General features: G+C 41.0%; 1 protein-coding gene across 1 annotated transcript in view; it reads left to right on the top strand.

Moving 5' to 3' along the window:
* Nucleotides 1-822: 822 nt before the first annotated feature.
* The window catches only part of LONRF1 (LON peptidase N-terminal domain and ring finger 1), a 36,316-nt gene continuing 12,780 nt past the window's right edge, over nucleotides 823-24,358 (top strand). The window contains 9 exon segments of the mRNA XM_030563111.1: nucleotides 823-1,847; nucleotides 7,026-7,144; nucleotides 14,809-14,931; nucleotides 15,680-15,826; nucleotides 16,392-16,632; nucleotides 16,720-16,789; nucleotides 20,429-20,543; nucleotides 21,129-21,236; nucleotides 21,238-21,251. Of these exon segments, the coding sequence (XP_030418971.1) occupies nucleotides 1,226-1,847; nucleotides 7,026-7,144; nucleotides 14,809-14,931; nucleotides 15,680-15,826; nucleotides 16,392-16,632; nucleotides 16,720-16,789; nucleotides 20,429-20,543; nucleotides 21,129-21,236; nucleotides 21,238-21,251 (1,559 nt within the window). The 5' untranslated portion in view covers nucleotides 823-1,225.

Raw genomic sequence — 24,358 nt, 5'->3', positions numbered from 1 at the left:
GCCTGTGGGAGGTCCACCAGAGCCACCTGCTGCCAATGGCCCCAGGCCCCCGGAATCCTCTGGGCGGCCCTGCATCTGAGGAGGGGGCTTATGCTTACAGTTATGTTCATTGTGTGAACCTTCAATCTCAATTGAGCTCACTGCTCCAATATGTCTGTTAGTCTGTGAGGTGCCAGAGGACTCTTTGCTGCTTTTACAGATCCAGACTAACACAGCTACCCCTCTGATACTTCAATTTCAATGGGGTTTTAACTCACCCCCTAATTTCACCCAGATCCCTAACAGGACAGGGTCTAGCACAGCAGGATCCTGGTTCCTGAGAAGGGCTCCTAGGCTTTATAGTAACATAAACAATAAGTTGCCTTCAATCCCAACTGAAATGCTGAAGGTTACAATGCCTCACTGAGTGCTGTCCCGGGCAGTTTGGCAGCTGCAGATCACTCAGCACAGGCTGGAAGAAGCGTCTTGCTCTCATGAGAGCCAGAGTCAGGCACATGCACTGTTTAAAGCTTTTTGAGAAAAGTGCACGTGTGTATTTAGCTGGGGGGCGGGGAGCAGAGTCTGTATAATAGGGGCGCTATGGAGCACAGAGGTTCAGGCATTTTTAGCACCACTGGGCTGTTTCTTCTCCGCCTGCCTGTTTTCTGGAGCCTCTTGTGCACTGGGTCCCCGGCCGCCTAGCTCCCCCGAAAACCCCTCCAGCCGCGATGACCTGCGCGAGCTCCCTAACTGCGAGCGCCTCACTCGCACCGAGTCTCCGCCCATTTCCCTAGGCCCTGCCCACCGCCCCGGCGGGCTCCTCCCTCGGCCCCTCCGCGCCTCTAGGCCCCGCCCTCCGTCCCTCAGCTGTGGCACGCGGGGAGCGTCGAGCTGTGTTTTGTAATCGCCTCCGCCCCCTCCCCCACGCCGTGCCTCTCAGCCAATGGAGAGTGCACGTTGTGGTCAGATGACGCAGCTTTTTATGTAAGCCAGCGGCGGGTCTGCGGTGATGTTCGAAGGGGGGTTACGGTTTAACGGCAGCTCCGTGAAGCTACTGCTATAGGGCGCGCGGGTGCGGCGCCCGTCACCCGCTGAAGTGTCTACTCCTCCCACCCGCCCCCCGTTGCGAGTGCCTCGGGGCCCTGCGCAGAGCCGAGCCCGGCTACAGCCGCGCCGCGAGGAGCGCCACACCCCCCTCTGGGATCCGGACGGCGAGCGGGGCAGCAGGGTGGGGGCTCGCCGCAGGATGGCGGCGTCATCGGTGGTTGTGAGCTCAGAGGGGTCCCCGGAGCCAGGGGACAGCGGGTGGCTCCGCGGGGAGCCCGAAGGGGAGCAGGAGCGGCTGCTGCGGCGCGGGGAACTGCTGGCCACGGGGAACCACCTGAAGGAAGCGCTGGAGACTTACTCGGCGGCGCTGCGTCTCGGGCCGCCCGCGGGACCCCGCCGCCTCGAGACCCTTGTGGACTGTCTGGTGCTGAACTACCGCCTCCGGCAGGGGCTGGACTGGAGCCGGGACCAGGGGGCCCGGGAGGAGGGAGGCGGCGCGGCCGCAGGGCCGCTGACCTGCTGCGGCTGCCGGGGCTTCCTGGCCGAGCCGGTGACCGCTCCGTGCGGGCACAGCTACTGCCGCCGCTGCCTCCGGAGGGAGCTGCGCTCTCGCTGCCGCCTGTGCCGGGACCTGCTGCTGCCGCCGGACGGGGGTGGCTGCGCCGCCCAGCTCCGGACCAGCGTCGTCCTCAACCAGTTGGCGGAGAAGTGGTTCCCGGCCGAGTGTGAGAGGGCGCGGACCGGCAACCGGCTGGGGGAGCTGCTGAGCCAGGGGCGCTTCCGAGAGAGCTTGAGCGCCACCAGCCAGGCCTTGCGAGCAGGTAATGGGCAGCGGGGGAGGCCGACTCAGTTTGCGCGCTGGGTCCTGGCACGCCTCCCGCCCCCGTCTGCACCCGGGGGGCAGGGTGAGGGGACCCGCTTCGGTCGAGACTTGGCTCCTCGGGTGTGCCGCTGGGAGCTGGGTGTCCTTGTCAGGGTCCTGTCACTCCATCTCCTCCGTGCCCCATACAGCTCAGTCGGGGAGGAATCGAAACCGGGATGAAGTAAGCGGCCGAAAAGCTGGCAGGGGTAGGCCCTTTGAAACAAGTCTGAAGTTTGCTAGAGCTCCAAGAGTTGACTTTTCTAATGTCACTAACTTACTACGGGAACGAGCAGCGAGAGAACCGATTGTGGGGCTGCAAGAGAGCTGTCTGGTGAGCAGATACACGTGAGGGGTACGTGTGGAGTGGGACGCACAGCCCCTCTACTGCAAACTTTTTCCCAAGCCAGCTTTTTCCTTGCCTCCGACGTAGACATTGTTGGACGGTGACAGGATATCTTAGAACCACGCCTGCTGTATTTGCCATGTTTCCAAAGAGAGAGCTGTTTTCCCAGCCTTTCAAGTGTGTCACTGAGACGATTCCCAGCAGGCCAGACCTAGTTGCATAAGCAGATGGGGCATGGAGGGGGACAGGTTGTGTAATGCTAGTGACATCACAGATGGGTGTGGTAGGAGTTTTATAATACACTGTTGCTAGAGAGGGCAAGGGGCGAGGTGAAAGGGTATGCTTGGATTATTATTTATTGAGCACTGGCAGTAGCTTGGCTCTGTACATACTCCTATGGGGTCACTGTATCAGTGAGGTTAGTCTAGCTCACCCAAGCATTTTGATACTGTAGAGATGAGCAAGACATAAACACCTAGACAGAAACTATGCCAGGTTCCCTCTTATGGTGCCTTAGTTCTGGTATGGAAGACTGAATTTGCTTAAGTGCTAGTGTCTTTATTTTCAGTATGGTTGTTCAGAAACTTAGTCTGAAATTATACTTTTCGTTTTTAATACTTGGGCACTGCATTTATGGAATTGCCAGCTGCAGAGGGGAAAAAAGTTTAGATATCAAGCTAATATATTCATAGTCTCTTTTCTGGCCCATACTAGGGAGAAATGTTAGCTGCCATTTCAGAATAAACTGTTGTCAAAATCAAATCTTAAACAGGTGTGTAACAGAATGTTTCAGACATCTCTTGAAAGCATAATATGAGTGGTGTAAGCTATTTTGATTTTAGCAGTGTCCTAAACTATTTTTTAGCACAGCTGCAGCATCCTGTGTCAATGTGGCCAAAGAAGCATGGAGTGTTGAGAGTGATTTATTTTTAAACTAGGAACTTCTTAAGAATTAAGTATTTTATTTTAATGATCTAGAATTTAGCATTGTGGCACACACACAGAAGGGAATCAAACAAATGAAGTAAAATCTAAATGGCTTTTGGATCATAAATGGGTCTCTGTGATTATAAACATTTATATGGAAGACACACACCATTTTATGGTTTAGGATTTTTGCGGAAGGGGAAGAAGAGAGATGGGTTTGTCTGGTTAGACATTAAGAACCTAAATGATCTCTCTTCCTCCCCTCCATGGCACAGCTTATGGCTCTGACTATCATAATATTTGAGGTGTCTATGAATGAAGAGTTTCGGAGTAGCAGCCATGGTAGACTGTACCCACAAAAAGAACAGGAGTACTTGTGGCACCTTAGAGACTAACAAATTTATTTGAGCATATGCTTTCGTGGGCTACAGCCCACTTCATCGAATGCATAGAATGGAACATACAGCAAGAAGATATTTAAACAGAGAACATGAAAAGGTGGAAGTAGCCATACCAACTGTAAGAAGCCAATCAATTGAGATGAGCTATCATCAGCAGGAGAAAAAAGTTAATTGTATCTAATTTGCATATTAAAGTTCAGCACTCTCTTTGGATAGGCTGTAGATCTTTGAGGCGCTGGAGAGGTTTTAATTGGGGGCTGAAGGTGACAGCTAGTGGCGTTCTGTTTTCTTTGTTGAGCCTGTCCTGTAGTAGGTGACAGCGCTAGCCCTTCTCTTTTTTTATGAGTGAAGAGTTTTTTAATTACATTGTTGTACCGAGTTTACATTTAGGTTTGGGTTTAACAAATGGCAGGTAAAACCTGAAAACAAAGCTTTCAATCTTAATATTTATCCATAGTTTTCTTATGCAGATTATAATGCATATATTAGATTGCAGATTTAGAGATTTACTCAGACTACGATCCTTTGTACATTGTCTTTTCCTTTGTATAGCTCAAAAACTCAGTGTTCCAAGTACTGACTAATTATACAATAAAGTTGTTACTCCATATGGTAGTTCTGATGTGTTAGAGATGTCAAAAACAGCTGTATAAATCTATAATAGATGTTATACATATTTCGGGCCCTTTAAATTCATTGATCTGTGAGTGAGTTCTTACAAAACATTGCTGTAAAGTAAATAAGGCAAATATATGATTCTGTTAGTATATATTCTGAGCTATTGGCTTGGCAAGTTTTTTTTTTTTTTTCCTTCAGTAACAGAGAAATTCTCACAAACTCTCAGAGTTTGAGAGAGAAGGAAACAATATTAGCTTTCTCTTTTTTAAAATAATTCCCTTAATTCAGATGTGTTTTAAAGAAGCTTTTCTCCTTGTCAGCCCATCTTAGTTCCACTTTACCCAGACATACAGTCCAAAATCAGATTGACATAAATTTTTTGCCCTAAATTGAGCTTAATGCCATAAACTCAGCTTTAGTTAGGTTAAAAGAGAAGATGAGTTGTAAAGGAACAAACCCTTATTTAAATAACTGCTTTTAATAACTCTCTCCTATTATTTGGGACATGAATTAATTATAAACATGGAAGTTTGCCCCTAACTCTTCACAAATGTGGGGACGGGTAGTTCTTATGCTGAATAAGTTGAAATGAAGTAGAAGTCATTAAAGGGATGCTGTCAGGTTAAAATCAGAATAAAGGCATCTTGAGTATTTTAGCTTAGCGTGTACCTCCTGTCGCCCACAACTGATATAGTTGCAACTCCACCACTTAGTAAATTATACTGTGATCATAAATAGTGTGATTTGAATTTTGTAGCTTTCTCTTTGTCTTGAGTATTTTCATAATATTTCTTTTAGCATATGCAAAATACCATAATACTTATTTGATTCCCTCCTGAATGACATTTTAATTTGGTGAAACTGAAAGTTTTGGAGTACAAATGTATATCTTACAGTTTATGCTGCTTGCTTATTTTTTGATATCTTTATGTTCGAACAATTAAACTGGCTAGTTGTATTCTCACTTCCGTAGTTTGTAATAGAACAGTGGTTTGATGTTTGCAATCTAGATGTTGCATGGAGATATTTTTAGTTTTTATAAAAAGCATATGCTTAACCCTTAACCTGAAGTTGGGGCTAAAGCTGACCTGACAGTATTTCTTTAATCATTGCAATTCTGGGACAGATGCTTAAAAACAGCTTGCAGTTTTGCAAGTACAGTCACTCCCATTTGGAAATAGGATTTATGCCTGCTATATGCATATTGGGTAGTTATTGGCTGATAACACGTTAATGAGCCACTTTACTTCAAATATGTAACTACTTATGCTGAACAATCTTCCACTTTGTATTTATTTAGCTGTGACGCTCTTGGTTATGTTTCCCAAACCTGAAGATCTGTGTAAGTTCAAAAGTGTCTCTCTCTCTCCAATAGAAATTGGACCAATAAAATACGTACTTCAGTCACCTTGTTTCTCTAATATCTGGAGCCCAACACGGCTACAGCAACACTGCATACAACATAATGTAGCATTTATTTACATTATGCTTACAAAATTGCACATGCAGATTTAGGCCTGATTTTGCAAACACTTTTGCACACAAGTGACTTTACACACATGAGAAGGTCCACTAAAGTAAACTGAACTACTCACATGTGTAAAGCTAATGTACATATTGTGCCAAATGAGGCCTTAAAGGCCTGATAAAGACCCTTTAAATCATGGCCCATCATTTTGTACATCTCCACTCAAAACAACTACCTATCTTTTTTTGGAAAGGGGATTGGTGTGTATAGTGTGTTAAAAAGAACACTATCAATTCAGGTTAGACTTCAATTTATCATTTTCTTCAAAAAGTCAGGCAAATGGGGACTAGCAAAATATTAATATTAATAGAAATGTTCTGACATTTTAAAATTCAAATTTATTTAAGGGACATTGTCGATTCAGAATCTAGTCAATAAAAAAACAAAGTTAAGTACACCTCTACCCCAATATAATGCTGTTCTTGGGAGCCAGAAAATCTTAGTGCGTTAAAGGTGAAACTGCATTATATTGAACTTGCTTTGATCCTCTGGAGTGTGCAGCCCGCCCCCGCAGCACTGCTTTACTGTGTTTATATATAAATTCAGATATATTAAGTCGCATTACATCGGGGTAGAGGTGTAATTTCAAGTACTATCCTGTTACCAAGTCCTCTATCGATACTTGCGGTTTTTTATAGTCTCATATTCCTTGAGACCTTTTCTCTATAACACTTGGAATCCTGACACACAGTCGTGCTTGAGAATTGCAGTGAAATTGATCAGTCTAACTTCCTGGCCTAGACAGGTTGAAATGTTAACTTACTTCTTACAGTAGAAAAGGTAAAAGTAAATTAGACTTTTTATAACTGGCATAAGTGCTTTGAACTAAAATTATTTTACTTTTCTCGGTAGAGTGTCTGTGCAAAGGTAAGACATTTAAAAAAAAAAGTCTAAACAAAGTGTAATGTACATGTGAATGCAAAAGTAACTTGCAGATACTTTGACTGTCCATGTTAAGTATATTACAAAATTTATCTGGGCTTCTTGCGTAGGTTTCAAATTTTACCTTTTTGTTCACTTTTACAACTAATAAGTAGTTTTATCTAGGTTTTTTTAAATTAAAACCTAAGATTATGTAAATACATTAGAATGGACTATCTTTAAGATTTAAGGGAGGTTCCAAATATTTTGCAAAGCATTTGAGGTAAACCATTGTTTTCAAAACTTAAATTTAGGGAAGCCATTGCATTTTTAAAAAAATAGTCTAGTATGCTTGTGGGTTTTGTTATCTTATAGGAATGTTTAACTTTTTTAGTTGGGTCAAAGTGTGTGTGTGTGTATGTATGTATGTATATAAAACTAAAAATATTTTGTTTTCAGATCCCAGTGACTTGATGTTAAGAGTTTACAGAGCTGAATCATATGCTGGCCTCCAAGAGTTTAAAACAGCCATAGAAGATCTAAATTTTATCATCTCTAAAATGTCAGATTGGCCAGAGGTAAGTTGATTTGTAATCTGCGTGTTTTTTAAAATCTGAATTTGTCTACAATGCTAAATTATGATGTTCAAATCGCATCAAAATAATTTCGCTGACCCAGTTACTCTTACTTTATTTAAACTTTCAAATCAGTGTTTTCTGAATGCTTATTTTAAAAAAACAAAAACAAACCCACCCTTAAATCTGGGAGTCAGTGAGATGTGAAAAATACTGCTTTTCTGCATCCTTGTTTATATTTTTATCAATTTTGATTTTAAACTCTTCAGGTGGAAGCAGAGAAAGTCTTGTCCTTTTTTCTTTTTTTGTCAGTGAATTTCCCTGATGCTGCATGAATATTAAAAAAAATTGATAATTTTTTTGTTCTTCTATGATATAGACCTCCTCCCCCTTCAAAAATAAGTAAAGGATTAGTCCCAATCCACCAGTGACTCACAGGAAGGTTCTAGGTAGGTTGCCACATTCCGGGCTCTTAGCTTATCACTGAGCCCTAGCTTTGGCAAACCTAAATTTCTTCTGGCCTGGAGAGGAGCTTGCGGGGCAGGAGGGTATTGGAGAGCAAGCCTATCTCTCACTGATGACCCCACTGTGGTGGCTTCCATCCCTCAGGGCTGGGCCTGGCTCCTCGCTTGGACATTGTGATCTGGTGCATGGTGTCTCAGTGCCACTTACAGTTACTCTGGCCATACAGGTATGGCCAGGCCAAACCTTAGCAGTGCTGTAAACCCATGCACCAGGTTGCAATATCAATCAAGTTTGGCCCAGCTACTCTGCTGTCATGGACAGGAGCCGCTGCCGCTGTTGCAAGATGAGAAAGTTGCGGGCTTGGTCTCCAGCTCCCCCTTACCTCTGCATCAGGCTGGGATTAGGGTTGCGGTGCCTGCACTGGAAGTGCTATATGCAATGATGGGTCACAAAAAGACAAAATGCAGTTGATGAGTCACTTTAGTAAAATGTTTGGGAACTCCTGGACGAGGCTAAAGATGTTTGCTTTCAAACCAGAGAAAATCTATTACCATTTTGTTACTATTAAATAGACAACTCTATTTTATTAGTATTAAGTTTGAAACTAGCTTGCTGTTACAGGCTTGGTTTTGACATGCCCTGTAGTTTGACAAAACCTAACTAAGCTGTCTGAAACTTCAGACTTCTGTTCTATGCTACCTTTCTAAAAAAACTTGGATGAAGCATTTGGGAAGCAAGACAGTCAGAAGCTGAGATGGTTTTCACTTCTGAAACATCTTGTTCATGAGTTTTTTGTTGCAGTTTTGATTCTAAAACAGCATTTTGTAAGTTTGGATTTGTTTAAAATTGCTCTTGGCATATTTGCATGACTATGGTGTGGTGAAAGAAAGAGGAGGGCAAGGCAATACGTGGGTTGGAAGAATTTGGAAAGGACGGGGTCCCTATGGTTTCTTAGCTTTTCTTGGATTTCTAACAGAGCAATTTGTTTGAGAATGGTGAAGCCTTGCAGAAATCTCCATGGTGGAGCTAAAAAGAGGGACACCATTAACTGGAAATCTAATCATGTCCATAAACTATTTCAGTTTCTAGTGTTACCTCTGCCCCCGAGACCACCTGGCAGTTTTTGTGGTCTTACAGGCACAGTATCCTGTTTTTAAATGTTTCACTCTCTTGTTGTATAAAAAAAGACTTGCAGAAGGAGGAAAATGACTATATAGAAGAAATAATAAAACTGACAACACAAAATGGAGTCAAATGCACAACGTAAACAAACTAAAAACAAAGTGCTTTTCTGTATTCTTTTGGCTGTAACAAAAGCAGCTCTTTTTTTTTCAGATGGAAGCATTTTTTGGTGGTGTTTTTTTTTTTTTTCCAATATGCCTTTCAGTTCCTGAAGGGGGAAAATTTTCAACAGCTATTAGTGCAAGTGAATTTTTCTTGTAAATTAAAAATGAAGATATTTCTTGTCTTAAAGTTGTTATCAAAAACTTCATGAAAGACCATCAGTGCCTTCAGGTCACACACAAGGTGTGATAGTTGCATAGGGTGAAAGATTTTTGATTCTCCAATATGTGTTTTCATGCTATCTAATTTTAAATGTTACCTTAATTTTGAATTTCCAGGCTTTCTTTTTTTTTAATTTTTAATTTTTTATTTTATTTATTTTTTTACAAAAAAGAGAAATTATTGTTCACTTAAGAGAAAACACTTGAAAATGTAAATATTTACAAATTTAACTCCAGCTTAACAAGGCCATTGCTTGGGAATTGTGGATGACTCCGGATGTGGTGCAGGTAGCTGTAATCACGTAAAGGCAGAATCTTTCTGGGAAAATGTGCTGTTTGTATATGGAGTAGGTAACTTAGTGTGGAGATTTGAATGAAAATTGAATTATATCTGCAAATATCTCACTTTAGAGTTCTGCACTTAGTGTGAAAATATAAGCACTCACATTCATTAAAGCATTTAAACATTAAATAACACTTGGAGTAGTCCTGTAAGCACACAGTTGTCAGCCAGGACTAAAAACTTCAGATTTTTACATCGTTCTTGGAAGATACTTCTCTTCTTACCTAGTTTTGAAGTAAGGAGAGAATCATTTTCATTGTTAGATAAATAAAACTACATTTTCCCCAAGCTCTTATCTGTCAATAAAATGTATTTTACAGAAATACTAAATCCTCCTTGTGGCAAAACTTGTTCAACATGTGCTTTCAGAATGTATATTCACTTCTCCATATTCCTGGAAAAATTTCAGGTTCTTGTGAACAAAGCTTCTCAAAAATTGAGTTTGTTGGAGGAAGCTCTACAGCAAAGTCTGAAGACCTTTTTAGCCCCCATTCCTAAAAAGGTGGACATGTAAGAGGAAAGCCTTGTATGACATGTAAAGGAATCCTTCTTCTCTTCTCCAAGAAATCTGCCTCAGATGAGTAGAGGCAGAGATTTTCTTAGGAGGAAACCTGCCTTCGTTGAACAGCCATTGTAGGGAAACTATCGCAGCCATTTGTTGTGGAATTACAGAAGTCACTCCATAGGTAAAGCTGCACTGAATTTCCTTTTTATAAACTTGGTTTTGGCCTACTTATCTAAAATTTTTATAAAAAGTCATATTGGCCTCAATATTGTTAGGAAAAGTTGTAGTGAATTGGACAAGGTGTTTCCAAATTATGACACCCTAAATATGTACATCAGGATTCAAAAAGTCCTAGGTTTTCACCTTTTCATAGCAAAAACCCTGAAAGAGGAGAGAATCTAGTTTACTGACTCATAACTGAGATCTAGTTCTCTAATGCTCAGGAATGAAATTAGTTCATTAAAGTCAAATATAAAAAGTTTCACTTTTTTGTATTTGGAGCCTGAGCTCAAATAAACTTAATACTTCATATTACATGATTGCTGGAGACATGAGTTTTCAATTTTTAAAAAATGGTAAGTAGCTAGCTTTTTCTCTAGGTTAGAACAGAGGGCTTCAGCAGTGGGAATATTATTGTCACTGGGGAAACTTGTCAATGGAAAAGGTAGCTGAAAGGGGAGGGTGAGGGACCATTCATTAATTTAAAGCCTAGCCCAGACCATGTGGAGCCTCTTTTTGCTCTGTTCCAGCATCCATACCCTCCCTATCCTGTACTGGTAGCTTTGACACTATTTTGCAGATGCTGCAAGTCTGACCAGTTGCCTGTTTTGGGATCAAGAAGGAATTTTTCTTATAAAAGCCAAATTGGCCAAGGCCTGGGTAGTGCAGTTAAATAGGAGTAGGATTGAGTGAATAGTGAAAGTACTTGGTAAGGACATTAATTTGTTGCAACTTGGCAGTCAGTTTCCAGTGGGGTTAAAAGGAACGGTTCCCAGAATTGAAAGACATAGGATTTTACTGATGGGTCTTGTGCTTATGGGATAAGGGGAGATCTTCATGGGCTGAGGTTCTCCCCCCTTTAATACCTGTTGCCCCCCTTTTGGGTGGGATTAGGGTGATAGGACTCAGAAGAGCTGAGTTCTAGGGGTGGGCTGAGGAGAGTCTACTTCAAGTTATGGGTTGTATAGTAGGACCACTATAGCTCCCACACTGGACCCATTTAAAATGCTTAGTATGTATGAGAGTAGGTATGACAGGGCAGGTAGCGCCCCTCTTCTGTGTTAAGCTGTAACTTTATGAAATTTATCACTTAAAATCCATCCCTATGTTTTTCCTCTTTTTCTCTCATCTGGATATGATGGCAATTTTTCCACTCAAAGGCTTATAGGGTGGGAGATGGCACATGGCAACACATCTCTCAAGTCTTAGTCTAGGGATTTTACCTTTTCCTGCAGTCCTCAAAGGTAAGTAGGAGAGTGTACCCCACAAAGGCGCCATCTTACCCAGTCTCCCTTTCCTGTGAACCTCCTGAATAGGGGAATGCTGTTCCTGCAGACCTTGAAATACACTAAAAGCTCAGAGTTACGAACTGACCAATCAACCACACACCTCATTTGGAACCAGAAGTATGCAATCAGGCAGCATCAGAGAAGGAAGAAAAGCAAACACAGTACAGTACAACTGTGTTAAATGTAAACTACAAAAAAAAAAAGAACATTAAAAAAAAATTTCATGGGGTAAGGAAACTCTGCTTGTTTCATTTAAATTAAGGTGGTTGAAAGCAGCATTTTTATTCTGCATAGAAAAGTTTAAAAGGTATATTAAGCAGGGTGGATACAAATCAATGATTTTTAGAAATAATAAAAATGGATTTTTTATTTGTTGGATTTTTTTATTTAAATCAGATTTTTTTAATAAAATGCTTAGGAGAAAACCTAAGGATAGTTTTAATTAAGGTATCTCATCATGGAATAGGGATTATAAAATCATGTTCCATAGAATCTCAATCTACTATCTATGGATAGTAATCCATAGAATCCCCCCCCCGCGGGCTGCACAGTGAGCCGTATGTTGTGCAGGCCTGTTAAATGTATACCCCAAATTAAGAAACACAGTAAAAGACCTGAAAAAGAGCCACTGTGGCTTAAAACCATGTAAAAGAAGCAGTGAGAGATAAAAAGACATCTTTTTAAAAAGTGGAAGTCAGATCCTAGTGAGGTAAATAGAAAGTAGCATAAACATTGCCAAATTAAGTGTAAAAATGTAATAAGAAAAGCCAAAGAGGAGTTTGAAGAACGGCTAGCCAAAAACTAGATAGGTAATAATGTTTTTTAAGTACATTAGAAGCAGGAAGCCTGCTAAACAACCAGTGGGCCCCCTGGATGATCGAGATACAAAAGGAATGCTTAAAGACGATAAGAGTCATTTGCGGAGAAACTTAAAGGATTCTTTGCTTCAGTCTTCACAGCTGAGGATGTTAGGAAGATTTCCAAACCTGAGCTGGTTTTTGTAGGTGACAAATCTGAGGAACTGTCACAGATTGAAGTGTCACTAGAGGAGGTTTTGGAATTAATTGATAAACTTAACAGAGACAAGTCAGCGGGGCCAAATGGCATTCACATTTGAGTTCTTTCAGAACTCTTGGGTGAAGTTGCAGAACTATTAACTATTGTTTGTAACCTGTCCTTTAAATCGGCTTCTGTACCCAATGATTGGAAGATAGCTACTGTAACGCCAATATTTAAAAAGGGCTCTAGAGGTGATCCTGGCAATTACAGACTGGTAAGTCTAACATCAGTGCCAGGCGGATTAGTTGAAACAATAGTAAAGAATAAAATTGTCAGACACCTAGAAGAACATAAATCGTTGGGCAAAAGTCAACATGGTTTCTGTCAAGGGAAATCGTGTCTTACTAATCTATTAGAGTTCTTTGAAGGGGTCAGCAGACGTGGACAAGGGGGATCCAGTGGACATAGTGTACGTAGATTTCCAGAAAACCTCTGACAAGGTCTCTTACCAAAGGCTCTTATGTAAATTAAGTTGTCGTGGGATAAAAGGGAAGGTCGTTTCATGGATTGAGAACTGGTTAAAAGACGGGGAACAAAGGGTAGGAATAAATGGTAAATTCTCAGAATGGAGGGGGTAACTAGTGGTGTTCCCTAAGGGTCAGTCCTAGGTCCAATCCTATTCAACTTATTCATAAATGATCTGGAGAAAGGGGTAAAAAGTGAGGTGGCAAAGTTTGGAGATGATACTAAACTGCTCAAGATAGTTAAGACCAAAGCAGACTGTGAAGAACTTCAAAAAGATCTCATAAAACTAAGTGATTGGGCAACAAAGTGGCAAATGAAATTTAATGTGGATAAATGTAAAGTAATGCACATTGGAAAAAATAACCCCAACTATACATACAATATGAAGGGGGCTAATTTAGCTACAGCAAGTCAGGAAAAAGATCTTGGAATCATTGTGGATAGTTCTCTGAAGATGTCCACGCAGTGCGCAGAAGCGGTCAAAAAAGCAAACAAGATGTTAGGAATCGTTAAAAAGGGATAGAGAATAAGATGGAGAATATATTTTTGCCTTTATATAAATAGATGTTATGCCCACATCTTGAATACTGTGTACAGATATGATCGTCTCATCTAAAAAAAGATATACTGGCACTAGAAAATGTTCAGAGAAGGACAACTAAAATGATTAGAGGTTTGGAATGGGTCCCATATGAGGAGAGATTAAAGAGGCTTGGACTTTTCAGCTTGGAAAAGAGGAGACCAATGGGGGGGATAGGATAGATATAACTGTAGAAACTAACCTGAAAAGATTTCAAAATAAATTACTGTTTAAAAATATATAGTGTGTACTTTCTAAAAATGAAGCCTACTGTATATATTTGTTCATAAACTGAATATTTTTGGTAAAAAAGTGTTGCATCAAAGAGCGGCGGTCAGCTTAAACGGCTATACAGCAAAATTTGATTATTTTAAACTCTATGGAATCATTGAATTGAATATCTAATACATTGTCGTTTTTGTTTACTTGGAGCATCTGCAGGCATGGAGCTTCTCAGCTACCTATGGCCGCAGTTCGCCGTTCCCAGCCAATGGGAGCTGTGGGAAGTGGCGCACCACTTCCCACAGCTCCCATTGGCTGGGAACAGCAAACCATGGACACTGGGAGCTGAGAGACTCCGTGCCTGCAGATGCTCCAAGTAAACAAAACATCCCGACCCGCCAGCAGCTTACCCTGATGGGCCGGGAGCCAAAGTTTGCCAACCCCTGAAATATAGGGTTGGCTTATGAAAGGGTCATACAGTTTTTGCTATTTTTACCTAACCATCTTGGAGGGTCAGCTTATAAATGAACAGGATAATGAATGAGTACATATGGTACATCTATCTCTGAGTTGCAAAGAGTATGTGTTAAAGTTATAACAATCAACAAGAATGCACTTTTATGTAGAAAACCATGATTAAATCGAGTCTTCCTGACTAGTGATTTAAATTAAATCCACCCTGGTATTAAGTCAATGCTCAGTTGTAAACTTTTGAAAGAACAGCCATAATGTTTTGTCACGAACATTTCAGAGTTATGAACAATCTCCATTCCTGAGTAATAACTCTGCGGTTCTACTGTAGCTGTGTGGAGGAAGGAGACTAGAGAGCATGGTATGTTCCTCCTTTCTGTGGACCTTCTAAGGTCTGCAGAAGAGGTACATTTTCTTCCCTACCACAACATCTCTAATTCTCACCTCCATGTGAGATGGAAAAGCCCTAGTGTGCCTGAATATTAATATTCTAGTTCCTTTAATGAAAGTATGAAAGTATCAAGTGTTACTTCTATATCTTCAGATTTACTTCAGGAAAGCAAAGGTGCTTCATGACGCTGGGTTTGTAGGTGATGCCTTACAACTGTTCCTACAGTGCTTATCCCTTGATGAGGATTTTGTTCCAGCAAAGCTAGAAGTGGAAAAGGTAACTTGTATTTATGAACTGTGCTGCTCTCCTTCTCTCTTATTGGCCCACTTTACCCTAGAATCTCAGTCTTCAGTGTATTTATGCTCATCACGTCTGTAATTGTAAAATGAAGTTCAGCTAAAGTTTGGGTGATTTATTTTCACATATCTAATTTTCTGTGTAGAGGGTCTGGATGCAATAAGAGGTGGTGTGCCCATGTTTTCCACAAAAATACTTTTTTTAAATTGAGTTAGGGGAGAATATGTATACTTAACCCAGTTAGCATTCTAGTTCATATGGTTTTCAAGTAAAACAGAAATAAGATTTTCATACTTTCCAGTAGATGTCAAACAAATTTGAGTAAGAAATCAAACACTTTAAGCTTTTCATTCTGTGGAAACAAATATCTCTGCGCTGTCAACTTTGCACAATACAGATTAACATTTTTGCAGAACTGCATCTTGTTTAATTACACCACACCTAAATAAGAGTTGGGAGAAGATAATTATTTCCTGTAAGGGGGGAATTTAAGAGCTTAACTTGTGTATAAAGATAAGGATATAAACCTTTGATTAGGAGAACTACTACTGAACTGAACTTGTGCTACAGCTGATTATAAGGAAGAGAATAAGTGGAAGGGTATGTTTAAAATAAGAAATTTTGATACAAAGTAAGCTGCTTCATGGTGATTATGTAGTTATATTAACTACAGTTTTATAGCTGAATCTTTTCCCTCAATCTTAATGTTAAGATGTTTATCTTATAGACATTGTATAATTTGCTGTCACCAGAAAATGTGAGAGAGAGTCTGAAGGAATCTGCTTGGAGTTCACCTCATATTCGAAATAAACCTTTTACACTTGGTTCTGAAATGGAAGAATCTGGCTGTAGTCTACAGCTTTGTCCAGAGCAGGTAAGTAATTAAAACCATATAGTATATGTATTTTTCCCCTTGGTTAGTAGACAAACTCAGGGCATCAGAACTTAAGCTATTTATCAAACTTTTATTAAGCTCCTTTCCTATTGGGGACACATGCTGCTAAATCTTTCTTCCTGCTAGTTGTAGACTTTCCTGTTAGATTTCATGAATCAGCTGGTAACTACTGTAATTTTTTGACAATTTGTAAGGCACAATCTAGTGAACTTTTTCATTATTTACGATTTAACGCTAATAGCTCCAAAATAAAAAGGGTATCATAGATTTTCTTTTCCAAATAAAAATAATTCTAGATTTCTTTTCCAAAATTATTTTCCTCTTTGAAGGAAACAGAGGCTTTTAATCCCTTCTTTAATTTCACCAGATGCTTTCTTGACCTGCCAAATTCCATAAATTAATCCTTGAGTCTGGCTGTGTAGTGGAGAAGATTGTTGATATCTGAATTTGGCTTCAACTTATTCATGTTCAGCTGTCATAAATGATAGCTGGAATTTGAAAATGAGAATAAGTATTGTTAACTTTGTTCATTTTATTTCTATAGAATTTAGGAGTGCCAGAGATAACAGTGGAGTCTTTCAGAGGAAGCCTAAATCGTGTACAATCTGTCCATGCTCTTAACTCAACAGAAAATCTTGCTAAAGGAGATGGATTAAAAAAGGTTTCTTCTGAACCTCTGCTTTCTAGCCAGGAAAAAGGTGCTCTCCTAAAAAGGAAGCTTTCCCTTTCAGAACAGGATGCAATCGTGTGTGAAGATGGAAAAAGCAAACATAAAAAACCAGGAGGTAAATAGCCACTTAATGTCAATGTTAGACATACTTACTTTGATTTTTGTCTTGTGTTCAAACAGTATCTGCTCTTGTTTCTTTTAGAAACTACAAAAAGGGACGTTCCACAGCACTTAATTGATGTGGCAGATTTTGAGTGCTCTCTGTGTATGAGGTAATATTTACTATTTGTTTAGTATCTTCCGTGTGATATCTGCATTATAGATGTGGGCAGATATGTTTTGTTATATGTAAACCGAGGCAAAGAGGTTATGATTTGCCTTATGTCTATTTTATTTGAGAATAGTGGGTGCGTGAGTTTCTGTGGCCTGCACTGGGCATGAAATCATGCTAGATGATGATGATCCCTTCTGGCCTTATAGTCTGAGTCTATGGGTATGTCTACACTGCAGTGTAAGCCCAGGGGTAGTAGAACTTGAGTTAGCAGACCCTGCATTTGTTAATCTAGAGCTTGCGCATGTATGCTCATTTTTAACCCCACGTTAGGAATTGTTGAAGTCCCAACCTGGGGCTTCAGCGTCTTCACTGCATTATATGAGCCTGAGTCCAACTGAGCCCTCCCAAAATATGGTTGCTCTAGCCCTGTGATACTCCGACTAGGGCTCATGCAGCAAATAGTAAAAGCTTAGTTAATAACTTAAATTGGTTAATAATTAATTAAAATTACTCTGTGATTTTAATTGTTAACCAAAGTTATTAACTAAGCTTTTACTAAGTTAACCATTTGTGGTTGATAAAATAATACTTGGTCCATCATTTTGCTATGAGAGTTATATCTATTCAAAAACTAAATTTCCCTTGTCATACTGTTTTTTAAATATGAATATATCGTACTATAGTAAATGAAATAACAAATTCACACTACTGTGACTCTCTTGGGTAATGTTGATCGCTAATTTGGCTTCTGAATCACTCAGGTTGGAGAATTGCTGCTCGAGCCTTTTGTTCATGGTGTATGGTGGAAAAACTTTACTGTCCACTAAACTGGAACTTCCAGAAGACAAAGAGTTGGTCTGTGGGATTGTGGAATACTTTAGATGGATTCCTGGAGCACAAGTCCAGTGGAGTTGTGTCTACATTGCAGAGCAATAGGGCTTGAACGTGGGGGTCTGAGTTTGACTCTGGCTTGGATCCTCCACTTCTGTGGGGTCCTGGAACCCTTGGTCTGAGCCCTGGGTTAGTGTGATGTGCATGTAGACAGGAAGGGAATTAGACTTGAGCCTGAGTTTGAACCCTGGGCTTATGTTGCAGCATAGACATACAAATACCTAGACTTCTTGGGCCCTTGCTGTTACCCTTATTGTTGCAGACTAGTGGATATGTTTACACAGCAGTGTAAGCCTGGGCTCAGATCTAACCCCCTTTGCGTCCACACACCAATTGTTCTAAACTAGAGCTCAAACCTAGGGTCCCAGGACTCTGCAGGGCTTGAGTGTCCGAGCCCATGTTAAGATGGGACCTAGGGTCTGAGCCCTGTTGCTTTCCTGTGTGCACGTATCCCTGGCTTGACTTGATCCCAAAAGTCTTCTGGATGTACCCAAGAGTTTCTTTGGGGAAAACTTCCTTAGTCCTCTCTGCACCGACAGTCTGTGGTGCGATCTGTTGCACTCTGTTGCCATACCTCCTCGTGCAGAGGACAGCAGTTCAGGTCAGCGTTACCTGCTGAACACTAGTATGCAAGCACACTGTCAGATGGTCTACAGGGTTTTTAATGGAGAGCTGTCAGAAGCTTTTTGCAAAAAGCTGCTTCCTGGTCACAACAGCAGAGCCAGATTTTGGTGCACGCTGCCTTCCCTTGCGTGCACTGCCCCAGAGGGGCCCGGGAGCAAGGGCCAGAGAGCAGAGCAGGGACTAAGCAGCTGCCCTGAAGGGAGAGGAAGCTGCAGAGCTCCTTGCTCAACATGGCTAGGGAAGGATGATCCTCCCCCAACACTGCAGTTGCTCCCCTTCCCTTCAGGGTAGCTGCTTGGTCCCTGCCCTGCTCTCCCACCCCACTGCCCTTCGTGGAGCTTCATGTGCAGTGGGTGTCCAAGCAGTATGTGCTGTCAGAACGGTGAGTCGGAGCCAGCCCCAAAACCTCCCTGAAGCCTCCTTCAGCAGTGGCTTCAGCTCCTCCTAGCTGCTGTGAAGAGCTTGCCCAGAGCAGGGATAAGCGGGAGTCATCCCTCCCTTGGCTGTGCTAAGCCAGGAGTTCTGCTGCTCCCTGTCCCTGCACGGTAGGCACTTGGTCCTACTCTGCTCTCTGTTCCTTGTTCCTAGCTCTCCCCCATCCCTGCCCTCCTTAGGGCTATGTGTATAGAGGTGTCTGGGCAGCATGCACTGTGAGTATTGAGTGGGAGGCCCCTCCTGCCCAGGTGTGGTGGATGCAGGGAAGAAGAGATCCCTGGAGGGTGCTGGAGCACACTATACCTCAAGCCCTAGGAATTCCCTTCACAGGCAGTAACTGGGTTGTGGTGGTGAGTCCTTTGAAAACCTACATTTATGTCAAATTTCAAAACAAACAGAGAAATAAAGCCAACTGAACAAAAACACCTCCACTGAGCATTCCATTTTAAAAATTAAGAATTGCAGAGTTTTCATTTTAACACTTTGAGAGCCCTGGAGACTGATGTACTAATTATACTCAGAACATGGGCTCTCCACCACTAGGCTGTGTCACATTGGTAGGAAAATGCCCAGTTTCTCAGATTAGATGGTAGTTCAGTATAAATTTTTCTCCAACTGCAGTCATTTCTACTGAGACAGCCACCAAAGGAGCTAATTATGCAGTTTATATATTTGGTGGCTGTCTCAGTAGAATGACTGCAGTTGGAGAAAAATTTATACTGAACTACCATCTAATCTGAGAATTGGGCATTTTCCTACCAATGTGACACAGCCTAGTGGTGGAGAGCCCATGTTCTGAGTATAAATTAGTACATCAGTCTCCAGAGCTCTCAAAGTGTTAAAATGAAACTGTGCAATTCTTTTAGTTATTTAGCTGACTCAATTCCCATTGATCCTGGCTGTCATTGCTGTGTAAACGTACCCTTAGTAGATGAGTATTGGTAAGGACATATTTGTATTTAGTTTTATAGTTGTCACACAAACTGATAGTTAAAAATGGTATTCCATTCTTAAATGTCAACAACACAAGAAAGAGAATGTCTTAAGGCTAGACTACATTTTTTTATCTAGAAGTCGTTTTTGTTTTGGTGGATAATTGACAAATACTGTTTAACACATGTACCTAAACTTAGCCTTACTGTATGGCAACAGAGTGCAAGAAGATCTTTTGAGATTCTCAAAGCAGTATAGGGGATTTATAATGTATTTCTTAGAAAAACTCACTATCTTTTAGTAGGTTGTTTGATAGGCTCCTTAGGAACTGCAGATCTTTCTGGTGTCATATAAATACACATCATATGTTCTAAAGTGTTAAAATCAGAAGTAGTTTATGTGTGCATATGATGTTGATTAAAGTATATCATGACCATTGTAATATCGCATTAAGTTAATGCTTTAAAGAAGAAGGTCTGCATTTGTGTAACTTATTTATATGAATATACTTTTAGACATTAAATATTTGAACCTAGAAATGTTATCAGATTGACCTATGAAGCACAGAATACATGAAGTTGTGCAGTGTTGAGAAATGGAAACGTTCAAAAAAATTCTAGCACAAATCTTGTATTTCTGATTTTCATTAACTTGTCTATTTTCTTATAGTGTAGCTAGAATTATTTAAAATTTATTTAAAAGATATTAGAATCACTGTTTATCAATTGACTTTTTATTTTAAAAAAATTTTCAGGTTATTTTTTGAGCCGGTGACAACCCCTTGTGGACATACCTTCTGCAAGAATTGTTTAGAACGCTGTTTAGACCATGCCCCACAGTGTCCCCTATGTAAAGAGAGCTTAAAAGAGGTAAATATTCAGAACACCTATTAAACTGTAGTAGAAGGAACTTCATACAGCATCCCACAAAACCCAGATGACATGAATTCTCTCAGATCTTGGATGCTTCCAGAATCAAAAAACAATCAATTAGATATTGATGGGACTTCATATGTTCATGTTCATAATTTGCCCATGCTGCAGAATTAAAAGCATTACCAACTTCGATATCTCGTCAAAGTTCCTTTGCCTGCTCTTGTAATTTTGCTATCTTTTTTATTGTATTATTTTCTCTCTTGTGGCTGTGGAAAAGCTGGGGAACTGACTATGCAGAGGAAATATTGATACTGACTAGGCTCAAGTCTTGTCAAATGCACCAGACAAACTGGAAAAAAGTAGAAAGTTTGTTCTCTTTCAGTTACAATAATTTAGAGTTTACAGCTAAGGCTTCAGGAATAGCTTAAGTTTTGTTAAGACAGATTTGTAGTCCCATATCTGATTACAGTACTTTTAATTAAAAGCGCTGAATTTGTGTTAATGTTGTATAAGAATACTACAAACAGTTAAAGAGAAATGTTTTATGGTAAATATATAATTTTTATTTTTATTTTTTAGTATTTGGCAATTAGGAAATACAGTGTCACAGTACTACTGGAAGAATTAGTGGTGAAATATCTGGCTGCTGACCTATCTGAGAGAAAAAGAATTCATGATGAAGAAACTTGCTGAACTCTCAGAGTAGCCTATTAGGTGTTTGGGTTGGTTTTGTTGTTTTTAAAATAAAAGGAAATATGAAAGCAAGATTACTGTTGTTTTGCAAAGGGACATTGTGAAATAGTGTCCTTATCGGTGCTCCACTTGAGGGGTGCATATGCCTTTGATCAGAGATTTTTGGCAGCAGTGATCATTCAGTCTGCACATGTCCCCGTTATTCTCATGCCCCTATACTGAGGATGTATAGGGCTGCAACAGATGACCTCCCTCAGTTCCTTATAGAATGACTCTGCTTGAGACAGAGAAACTCATTTGTGCCCTCATACAGGAACTACAAAACTAGCTTTTAAACTTGAATTTTTTTATGTTAGTTGTTTTATTCTTTGTAGTTATTGTGTACCTTAGTTTTTTGGGAGTCCTTTTCTCATTTTTTGTCATGACCTTTTGTGTCTCACCACTATTCCTCATAGATAGGGCTCTTCTCTAAAGAGGCCTTTTTTCTTCAGGCATTCGTAAATCCTCAGGCTTTGAACTTTGCCTTGCTTGTCAGGAATCCTTCCCAGTTAGTGACCACCACTCACACTGTATCCACTCTCTTTGGGATACATGTGTGTTTTAAAGCACAAGATTCGCATGAGTTTTGAGTCGTTCCAGGAGCGACAGAGATAACATTGGCTCTCCATGATAGAGCATTCACTTTGTCCAGCTTCAGGTACAGGTCTTGATACATTTCCCCTCTCCAACCATCGGCCTCTGAGCTACCGGAGTGCCTGGTCAGTCTCCACAGCTCAATGGCCTTCTAGGTTTTTGAGAGACAGACTTTTGAGTAAAATGGGGAAAGCATCATCCAAGAGGAACTAGTACTCCTTTGAGAGACCATGTTGCTAAGAGGCCTGCTTTGCTGGAGATCCTACATCCTTTAAAGACTTTTGCAGTGGCTTCAAGCAGCTGTGGTACCAAAGTTTCCTCCAAGTCAAAGTCTTTGTAAAAGACAAACGGTACCCATCTTTCAAAAGCCCTCAGTACCATTGAAATCGGAACAAGGTGCTTCTGATGCCAAACACTTGGCACTAAAGAAGTCAGTACTGCCTGCATCTGCAGCCATCTCTTTGGTACAGCAAGATGAGGAACATCTAATACACCCCTTGATAGCATAGGCTTCAGCATCTTGGTTTCATCAAATGTCTATGCAGATTCACCCACCACAAGTGTTCTCAGCTCAAGATCCCCTGTACTCAGCTTGAGTTATTCCCTTTATATCACCTTTCACTTGTACTGCCTATGCCCCAGTACAGTAACTCCTCACATCCTCATGACTCCTGTGGATGACTTCAAACAATTTCAGGACTTGATGAAAGAATGGCAGACACTCTCCAGATTCCATTAGAAGTCCAAGAGACCCAAATAGCCTTGTTTATAAGTGAGGCACTATTAAAGTCTGCCAAAATGATCTGGCAGACTCCTCCTCCTTGCGCCTCCCCACCCCATAGTTGAGGGTAAACATATCTTAGTTAGTGCTTCTGAATTTTTATTTTCTCATGCTGCCCCAATTCTTTGGTCGTGAATGCACATAATAGGCAACACCATTCAAGGATGACCCCATATGATTAAAAAACATAAGCTCAGACCTTTTTTGGTAGTAACCCTCCACCTTCTCCAACCCTGCAATTCCAGTTTGCTAATTATCTGGCAATTCTAGCAAAATGTAATCAGATCAATTATGCAAAATTGAGTTCTTTTATTGAACATTTGTCACAGAAGCACGGGGGCAGCTTTTGGGGAGGAGAACCTTGCAAACTTCTCTTGATGCAGCAGATATGACAACTTGCTTCATCTCTATAGTTATGGGTAGAGTCTCATGGTTTCAGTCCTCATGATTTCCGTGAGAAGTCTAAAGCACAGTGGAGTACCTTCCCTTTGATAGTTTGAAATTGTTTAGTGACTCCATGAATGACTCTGTGCATTCTCTAAAGGACTCCAGGGAGACCTTTAGTTTGTTGGATATATACACCTGCAAATAAAAATGTGTAGTCTACCTCAGATTGCACAGAGATGATGTCGATCCAAGTTCCCCACCTACTGCAATTGTTGCAGCCACCCAAGAAAAAAATCAGGATGCAAAAGGGAAAGTTCTCAACTGTTACTGTGTTTGATGCAGTAGTCCATCATTGCCATTTGTTGCTTTTGATGCCATGGTCAAAGACCATGAATCCTCCCTTGATCCAGATCCAGTGATGCACCATTCTGCCACGTCTGTCATCCTACTTCTTGGTGATCGACTCTTCTATTTTCATGTGTCATCGGAGCATATTACTTCGAACAGTTGGCTTTTGGATGTTATATCACTGGGGTACTCTATCCACTTTCACTGCATATTCCCTATATGCCCCACTCCTTGTCCTTTTTCAGGGACCCATCTCACAAACATCTTCTGAAACAAAAGGTTCTATCCCTTCTTCGCACAGGAGCTGAGGAACCAGTTCCCATTTAGTACAGCAGAAGGGGATTTTATTCCAGGTACTTCTTGGTTCCCAAAGATAAGTGGATGGAGCCCAGTTCTATATCTAAGGATACTGAATACCTTTGGTCAGGGTACAGAAATTCAAGATGGTGAAACTTGCAGCTATCATTCCATCCCTGGATTTGGGGGACTATTTCATGACCTTCAGCCTTGAGGACAGATATCTTCATATTGCAGTACACCTTTCTCACAGAGGTTCTTCCTGGTAGGCCAAAACTATTGCCAATATCAAGTCCTTCCCTTCAGAGGGCATGTCTACGTCGCAATTAAACAGCTGTGGCTGGCCCAGGTCAGCTGACTCTGGCTCTCAAGGCTGTAAAATGGCAATGTAGATGCTTGAGCTGGAGCCTTCTTGGGATCCCAGAGCCCAGGCTAAGCCCAAGCATCTACATTGCAGTTATTCAGCCTTCTGAGCCTAAGTCAGTTGATACGGGCCAGCCACAGATGTTTAGTTGCAGTGTAGACATACCCACACTGTCTACCAGTCTCAGGGTGTTCACGAAAGTTGTAAGAACATAAGAATGGCCATAGTGGGTCAGACCAATGGTCCATCTAGCCATAAGCTGTTTTTGGACAATGTCTGGGGCGGAATGCTTCAGAGGGAATAAAC

Source organism: Gopherus evgoodei, chromosome 5 (genome assembly GCF_007399415.2).
Source record: "Gopherus evgoodei ecotype Sinaloan lineage chromosome 5, rGopEvg1_v1.p, whole genome shotgun sequence".
Classification (NCBI taxonomy): Eukaryota; Metazoa; Chordata; order Testudines; family Testudinidae; genus Gopherus; species Gopherus evgoodei.
This window is presented reverse-complemented; position numbering and strand designations above follow the sequence as displayed.